Below are 8831 nucleotides of genomic sequence, written 5' to 3'. Positions count from 1 at the left end.
TCTCACTACATTTTGGGGAATGCCACATTCATTTCAGGCATCCTTGACAATTTGAAAAGGAAGTGGGTGGCAATTGGCGTACAATCTGAGATCTTATCAAAGGCAAATTGTAGCACATGTAACTCTTTCAGATGTTATGTGTGATTTGTGATTTCAATTATTCAGGGTAATTTTATTAGAAGCTTTAAGGGAACAATACTATAATCAATCATACATGTAGTCTATTTTGAAAGACTTTCCCAAATATAACCCTTTTGAGTCTCAGAGTCTCACTGATGCAAAAACTATGGCTTAGAACAATTCTTGATTTGCATATTATCACTCTACTAAGTTGAAATCCCAAGTCACAATAAGAATCATATTTTTCTAATTATCTAGGAATCATTCCATAACAGTGTTTTCAGATTTTGTTCAGTGGAAGCACTAAGGATGTTTGTTAATCTAGGATCTATCAGAAGGGATAAATAGAGAGGGTCTGGGTTTTCAGCTATAACCCCTGCCCAGTTTTGTTTAAAACATGAATGCACATGGTTATTCTATCAATTGGGCTTCTGTTCATTAATTTGAAAGATTCCTGCTTAAAAAATTTGGGGGGGAAAACATGAGGATAGTAGAAGCCATGAATAATTAAAAAAATGAAAAATAAATAGGGTAATTTGAAAAAAAAAAACAAACCAAGGTTGTAGCTGAATTTGAGAACATCAAACAAACAACCCCTATTCCTATAGCATTTCCCTCTAGATAGCTGTCCTGATCACAACTAAACTTCTTCTCAAGAATAATAAAAACACCACTGGTATTGTTTCTATTCCTTATGAATGCAAATCTGCTGAGAGTATAGGACACCTAAATTCAAAATGCATAAAGATTTGACAAAAGTCTGCTAAAACATCTGTAACAATAAAGTTTCAACATAGCTCTGTCATGTTGCAGCAAAGCCCCTGGCAAAGCCCCATCCACCTTGCTCTTTCTGATATTCTTCTCCCTGGATTAACCTTCTTTTCAAAGTCAAATTTCCCGTTAATTTCTATCTTTTCTATTTTAAAAAGGTAAAAATTTTCCCACCAGCATTAGCACCCAGAATAGGGGTGGCAGAGACAAGACTGGTGAGCTCCCCACTACTTACCCTGCTGTGGAGTGGCTTCATTTGTTAGAAGACCTCTTCTAAAATCATAATAATAAAAATGGGGAAAATAGGAAAAAGTATATAATGATAAGAATTTTTTTTTTGCTTTTTGGGTCACACACATGATGCACAGAAATTACTTCTGGCTCTGCACTCAGGAATTACCCCTTGCGGTACTCAAGGGACCATATGAGATGCTGGGAATTGAGCCCGGGACAACCCAAGGTTAACCCCTTGCAGCTGCGTGCAAGGAAACTGCCCTACCCAGTGTGCTATCACCCAGCCCCTGATAATAAATATTTAAAGGAGAAAATTTCACTGATAAACAAGACCCCACGGAAGCATTCCCCCTTAAGAGAGCTAGTATTTTCAACAAGCAATACAAACCAAATCGTCTATCATTGCCTTTTTGGCAGATTTGACTGGTGGTGAGACTGGTGTCGAAATATTGAATGTAACCAAAGTAGAGAGAGAGTATGGGGGAAATTGTCTGCCACACAGGCAGGGGAAGAGTTGTAATGGGGGTGGGGTAGGGGAATACTGGGGATTTTGGTGGTGGAAAATGTGCACTGGTGAAGGGATGCATGTTTGGTGATTGTATGACTGAAGCAGCTTTGTAACTGTATCTCACAGTGAATCAAACAAAAAAAGGGGCATAATAATAAAAAGTCACTGCATCACTGTCATCCTGTTGTTCATTAATTTGCTTGAGCGGGTGCCAGTAATGTCTCCATTCATCCCTATTGCATGCTAGTATAGCTTGATGGCATATTGGGGGCTCTTTTAGGGTCAGGGGAATGAGGACCGTGATTGTTACTATTTTTGGCATATTGAGTAAGTCACGGGTAGCTTTCCAGGCTCTGTCATGCAGGCAGGATACTCTCGGTAGCTTGCCAGGCTCTCCAAGAGGGACAGAGGCTTTCGGGGGCAGCCTCTAATCACCTTTACAGATGTTCCCAGTCTACTGAATGTAAGCTTTTGGTCATCTGGTATGTTGTAACAATCTGCACAATGACAAACACACACCTGCCTGCATCTCTGGGCAGCACCTGGGCCATCTGCAGGCTCAGGTTGATCTCCTTGAGATTGAAGTAGTACGCCCGAAGGTTGTTGAGCAGCTGGCAGAGCAGGACCCTATTGCAGAGGGTCTGTGCCAGGTCAAACACCTGCACTGAATCCCAGGTCACCCGATGGTTGACTGACAGCACTGCACAGTGGATGAGCCACGGCGCGCACTGCTGCCACGGCTCTGTGTCCGACCACGCTACAACTCAGCCTGGCCGGGGCAGGTGGTGACCCTGCGGCCGCCGCCAAGGTTTCTTCATGCCCCAGCAACACCATTCTGTCCAAATCTTGCAAAACAACCGGCAATGTCCATCAAGAATCACGTATAGTGTTCCTGCAGGGATCACATGTAGAGTTCCCTGCCTGGTGTGCTGAGCTGCACGTTGTCTAAGGCGAGATGGTGAGTCAGGTTCAAGAGAGCACACGGGGCTTGGGCAGCATCAGTGCCATCTTGCCTTCCAATAATAAAATAATAAAATAAAATTAACATTGAGAATTAAAAAAGGTAGTGTGGCATTCATGATCAATTCAATCAGCTTAATCAATGGCTGAATAAATAGCGGTACTCCTACATTATTAAGAGAGGGAGAGAGTCAGTATTTTCAAAAGCAACCATGCCAAGGAAAGGCCAAGCTTGCAAGAATTGGTAATGACATAGTGTTAGTCTCTGGTGAAAGAGACAAACTACAATAGAAGCTCTGCCACAAGGCTATCCTCAAATATATGCAGTCTTTGGTATATGACCACCTTACCAGGGAACCCAGGCAGATCTATGGAGAAAAATGGAGCTGATGCATTAGAGACACACTCACATACCTCCCCCACAGCCCAGGAGAGAAATTTGCTATGTGCTTTTGTAGACGATACCAAAAAAGATTTGTTTAAGTCACAATACTTCCGGCTACTCTGACTTCTCCATCATACTTTCCTCATGTCCAGTGGCAGTGGAATAGCTGAAGTTGTCACTGGGACCTAAATAAAAAGGAAACTATGTGAAAAGTAATTTAGGATCATGTAATATATATAAGTATGTATATGTATGTATATGTGTGTTTGTTATTGATGTGGCCCTTATATGAAGTTGTTTCTTCATATGTTTAACTTTATCCTAGTTTTCACAATGTAGGATGGCTTCTGCCCGCTAAGTCATTCTCTTAAAGGATCATTGCAGAAGTCATACAGCACATGCACTAGAAGTACATGGAAAATAGAGAAAAAAAAAGGATGTTTTAAATTATTTAGAACTAAGATCTAATCTATAGAAATTTTTCTCTTTTTTTTTTGGAGTTTTAAAAGTCAAGCTTTATTGACTTTTTTGTCCTTTTTTGTTGTCCTTGGGCAGCCAGTTTCTTTCCTCACCCTCGGATATACAGCAGCCAAGACTGGAACCCTGGATTTCCACTACCTACAAGGCAGTCAAGATGACTCCACAAACTGCTGGGTGGCCGGAAGTAGTCTCTGCACAAACCAGGGTGTGACCTTGTTACCTGGAACTAAGGCCCTTCACAACTGCTGGGCTCCATTGTCTTTGATTCAATCAATTATGGCTTCAACAATCAATCCTGGTTCAGAGACAAACTTCAAACCACCTGCTTATGCTGGGGATTATTTTGTCCAGAGCCACTGCTTGGGCCCTATAATCTAATAAAACCTGCTCCGACTCCCCCAAAGAGCTACTAAAAAACTGCTAATCTTACAAAGCATACAGAACATACAATATATCATAGTGGAAAAAAATGTTAATTTTGGCTAATGACAAAGGAATGAAATATATAGTATTCTACTCCTGCTTCTTGTTGGAATAGCATAGTAGTTGTCGAGTAAGTAGTAGGTAGCTCTGAGCTCCCAGAAATAGCTCATCACTTAAAGTATTTGTAACTTTTGTTATAGTTAATGTATTTTTATCAGGCCACCCTTAACTGAAAAAAAAATAAAGGGTAGCTCTGAATTTTCTAAAATGCTGCAACAGCCGCTGTCCAAATGAAGGCACTGTTACTTGAAAATTGAACTTTTATTTAAACTGAAAATAATTCTTAAAACTACTTGAGCATCAGAAACACTTTGTATAGCAATCATAACACTTCTGTGTAAGGCAAGAAGCATTTCTATGTTAACAAGACCAGATCTAACTTTGGACTTTATTCTTCAAATTGTGGAGGATGAAGAGAAAAATAAGATTATGTACAGAAAATATCTATGTATATAGCTAAAGGTAAAAATTTGGTGACAAAAGAGACTTAAGTAAATGCTGGCATCTTGGAAGCTGTTCTCTAAGAGCTCAGTTTCATTTTGTGAATCTTAAGAATGTTTAAGACCTTTCTTCATCCTCAATCTTGGGATCTAAATAGTATTTCAAATGTCCCATGTCAGCGATCTTATATTCTACAACCAGGGGAACATCTGCAGACATGCTGAGTGTTACTGTAGAAGAGAGCGGAGGGGCTTTTGTAAAGAAGTTCAGGTATCTTAGTGCAAAAGTTAGCTGGACTGGCTCATTCATGTCTATAGTAGCAGCTTCCTCCTCTTTATCAACATTACTTGTCTGTGACAACTTAATATTTCCATTCCCAAGCTCTCCGCTTGCAGAAAATTTCACTCCATCTTTTGCACAAGAAATTACCGCATCTCCAATGTGACTGAGATCTCGGCAAATGCATGCAAACTCTCCAGAAGGAAATTTTACCACACAACTGTACTCTTGTTCTGGAAATCCAAGCTGTTCAACATCTAAATCCATTAATTTCATTTCATAATCTGAAACTTTCTCTTGATTTGGAGCTTCGAACACGAGGGCCAAAGTGTCCGCATTATCTTCAGCTCTCAGTGTAATGATATCTTCATTGCCAGCACACTTCAGTATTTTGGACATGCTGGTGAGGTTCACGCCCATGGCCAAGTTGCGGTCGCAACGGTACGTGTCGTAGCCCTCGGAGCGCAGAGTCATCTGCACCAGGGAAACGTGGAATGAATCCATGCTCTGCAGGTCCACGCCACTCGAGCTGATGTCCCAGTAGGCCTCGTTGATGAGATCCTTGAGGGCCTCCAAAACCTTCAGGATGGAGCCCTGGACCAGGCGCGCCTCGAGCAGGGTGGCGGAGTCGCGGGAATTCCGCTGTGGGCGGGCGGGAGGAGCGCAGCGGGCCTAAGCCTTGCGGGCCGAGGGTGAGGACGGCGAACGCAGCACCGGTCCAGCCCCGGGTGGAGGCGGCGGAACCCGGCCGGCGAGGTCCGACCGTTTAATACAGCCGCGTTTCTCAGAAATTTTTCTTAAATGAGAAAATTCTAAGTAGATGATTGTCCATCAAATGGGAATTTTTTTTTTTTTTTTTTTTTTTTTTTTTTTTGCTTTTTGGGTCAAACCCAGCGATGCTCAGGGGTTACTTCTAGCCCTGCACGCAGGAATCACTCCTGGCGGTGCTCCGGGGAACATATGGGATGCTGGGAATAACACCTGAGTCGGCCTCTTACAAGGCAAACGCCCTACCCGCTGTGCTATCGCTCCAGCCCCATAGGCAGAATTTTAGAGGATTTATTTGCCCCCTTCATCAAAACAGAAGTCCTTTACTGTTAGGGAAAACTCAATAATGAACAATGAATCATTATAGATGAACCATATTTTTCATGGTAAGTATGTCTAATTAAACATAACAGAAGTTCCAAGTTTGAAGGGCACAAACGTAGTAATAGTACTGCATTGCTATACCTTTTGTTTTTTCTAATTTTCAACTATATGCAGGCATCAAATAAATTTTAATCACCCATAGTAAATAAAACACTAAATTTTCATGTTCACTCACTGAAAATTATTTTGTAATATATTTTGCATGAAAAAGCAGTGAAAACTAATCAGTCAAAAGAAGAAAGAAAAGGTATTGTACAGATTTGTCAGACAGTAATAATTTAAAATGTCATGAGGGTTTTCAAGATATAATTATACTTGTTACATCTGGCACATTTTTTTAAGTTTATAATTTGTTTTTATTTCTCTTTCATTCTAACTAAATGCCAACTTCAGTTCTCATTATTTATTCTTCTCCTACTAATTTTCTTTAAAAGATTCCAAATTTCATAAGCTTTTGGTCTACAGCCCTGGCTTTTTTTTCTTCTAGACAAATTATTCTGGTAAGAGTTTAAACCTCACAGTTATTCACTGGGAGCTTCCAAAATTTCATGAAATCAAATATCATTTTATTTTACTCAAAACTTTCTATTCGTTTGTGAGGTCTCCTTCAACACATCACTTCAACAAAACTGTGAGGTTCTTCATAATGATATTATCTTCTAAAAAAAGATGAATCATGGTTATAATTTTTATTTTTACCACTGCCCTTTATTCAGCCCCTTAAAGCATTTAAAAGTCATAATCATTTTTGCAAAGAAAGTTCATAGTCATTGCCAATTTAAAATGATTCATTCTTCACCAAAAAAAAGGAAAAACAATGCACTATTAATAATAAAATCTTTGGAAGCATAAAACTCATGGATCCATTTTCAGCACTCTATTTGCGAGATTATTCATGGTTTTCATTTAAGCTTATAGTACTCATATTTTTTAAGTTTTCACATGCATATCATTTACTAAATTTACATCAAATATAATGTATCTACAACATAATGTCTGAGTATGAAAGTCAGTATTTTAATAAAATTGCCCTTTTATATTAAAAGCCTCTTATAAAAGTCATTCCCCTTCTGAAATTTCTTTTTTCCCAAAGAGGATAATAGTCATAATTACAGAGTAGTAACATATGACAGATAATGTTCCAATTTTAGAAAATTAGCTCTTTCTTATCCTTGCAATGAAACACTTTTTATCTGACTTTAGTATTGGTGTCACACAGAATGAGGGTATTATTTGGCTTTTCAGGGCAAAGAGACACCTAGTAAAGAACTCACTAAGACAAAATTGTTATATCAGCTAACACCGACGACACTCAAAGATAACCAAAGAAAATTATTTCATTCACCTTGAAGCAGTTTTCTAAATGATACTATAAGTCACTCCTTAAAAATTTAAAACACCTTTTATTTTTGTAGCACAGATTATTTTTTCTCCTGCTAAATCCAGATGCCCACTAAGCCATTTACAAATATTTCTTCATATGTACTATCAAATCCAGTACATTCACTATAGAGTTTAAAATTTAATTTCCAGCTCCTCAAGTCAGAACGTGTAGAACACTGAAAAGTCAATAATAATAAAGAAGAAAACAGTACGGGGCTATATCCACGCCCTGTCTGGCCTACTTTTAAGCAGGACTTGAATTGCTTAGGAAAGTTCACTGTGGGAAGAATGGATTAAACATGTTCTTTCTCTCCGCAGGATGCACTGGTTTCTTTTTTCAGTAACTACCATCACCGTGAGTTCATCTTTAATTTTCATAATAACCCAGGTAAAGTAATTCTCATTTTATCCATTTTGTAAATGAGAGAACTGACTGAGGAAATAGCTCAAAGGGCTAGAGCACAGTTTACATCAGGAACTCCGTTTGCTTCCCCAGACAGCACGACCTCCCAGCACCATGAGACTGATCCACAAACACCAAGCCAGAATTAGTCCCCAGCACCCTAGTTTGTATATAAAAAACTGAATAAGAAAAGAGTTTCTGTGAGAGGCAAGAAATAGGTAGAAAACTCCCATTTGTTAAGACTGGCAGAGGCTTTGTTTGCATTTAATCCTCTACAAATTACTCTGTTCAATTTTCATCCTACAGAATACAAAAATTGATCTTAGAAAGGTTGTCTGTCACATAGTTAAAAGTGGCAAATTGGGATTTCAATTGAGGTTGCTTTGCTTCTAAGCCTCCTGCTCCTTCCCACTGTGTGTCTCCAGTGCTGCTTCTTCCTTTTAATTGTGGTAAGGACACTTAAACAAGAGACCTGTCTTTTTAACAAAATTGAAAGTGCATTATTATTAACTATAGGCACAATGTTTTACAGCAGATCTCTAAAAGCTATTCATCTGTCATGACTGAAGCATTATATCCACTGAATGGCAATTCCCTAGCTTCCCCCCCTCAGCCCTCCGCACTCACCATTCTGTCTGTTTCTGGCTTTATTATTTCATATACCTTGTGCAGGTGGAATATTTCCCTTCTGTGAGGCATATTTTATGGAGCAGACTATTCATAGCTTTCATCCATATTGTCACGAGTGGCAAGATTTTCTTCATTTTGATGCTGACTAACATTCTATTGCACAATATACCACATTTTTGTTCTTACTAGGTTATTTAAAAGCTTCATTATTGCAAATAATTTTATAGTTGAACAAGGAGTGTAACAAGAGCTTCAAAATTCCAATTATTTAGATGCGATGCCATACCCAGGAGTTGGATTGGTAGATTATATGACAATCCTATTTTTTACCTTTTTAAGTGCTTCCATAGTAATACCCTTAGTGACTGCACCATTTGACATTGCCATTAACCATGTGTAACGATTCTCATTTCTTTATCTCCTCATCAACACTTGTTATTTATTTATTTATTTTTTTGCTTTTTGGGTCACACCCGCGATGCTCAGGGGTTACTCCTGGCTTTCACACTCAAGAATTACTCCTGGCGGTGCTCGGGGGACCATATGAGATGCCGGGGATCGAACCCGGGTCGGCCGCATGCAAGGAAAATGCCCTACCCACT

General features: G+C 39.2%; 1 protein-coding gene across 1 annotated transcript; it reads right to left on the bottom strand.

Moving 5' to 3' along the window:
- Positions 1–4311: 4311 nt before the first annotated feature.
- LOC101540071 (proliferating cell nuclear antigen-like) lies at positions 4312–8610 on the bottom strand. Its single transcript, XM_055127015.1, has 2 exons — positions 8560–8610; positions 4312–5303 (listed from the first exon to the last, which is right to left on the bottom strand). Exons 1-2 carry the CDS (start codon positions 8608–8610, stop codon positions 4500–4502), a joined length of 855 nt encoding a protein of 284 aa, XP_054982990.1. The 3' UTR covers positions 4312–4499.
- Positions 8611–8831: the final 221 nt, after the last annotated feature.

Source organism: Sorex araneus, chromosome 1 (assembly GCF_027595985.1).
Source record: "Sorex araneus isolate mSorAra2 chromosome 1, mSorAra2.pri, whole genome shotgun sequence".
In the NCBI taxonomy this organism is placed as follows: Eukaryota; Metazoa; Chordata; class Mammalia; order Eulipotyphla; family Soricidae; genus Sorex; species Sorex araneus.
Note: the sequence above shows the minus strand (reverse complement) of the source record. Positions and strands in the feature narration are given on the sequence as shown.

Coding starts and splice junctions, on each gene's coding strand:
- LOC101540071 (XM_055127015.1), bottom strand. CDS start 8,610: ATGTCAAATGGTGCAGTCACTAAGGGTATTACTATGGAAGCACTTAAA. Junction 5,304..8,559: donor CTATGGAAGCACTTAAAAAG/GTAAAAAATAGG, acceptor GCCCGCCCACAG/CGGAATTCCCGCGACTCCGC.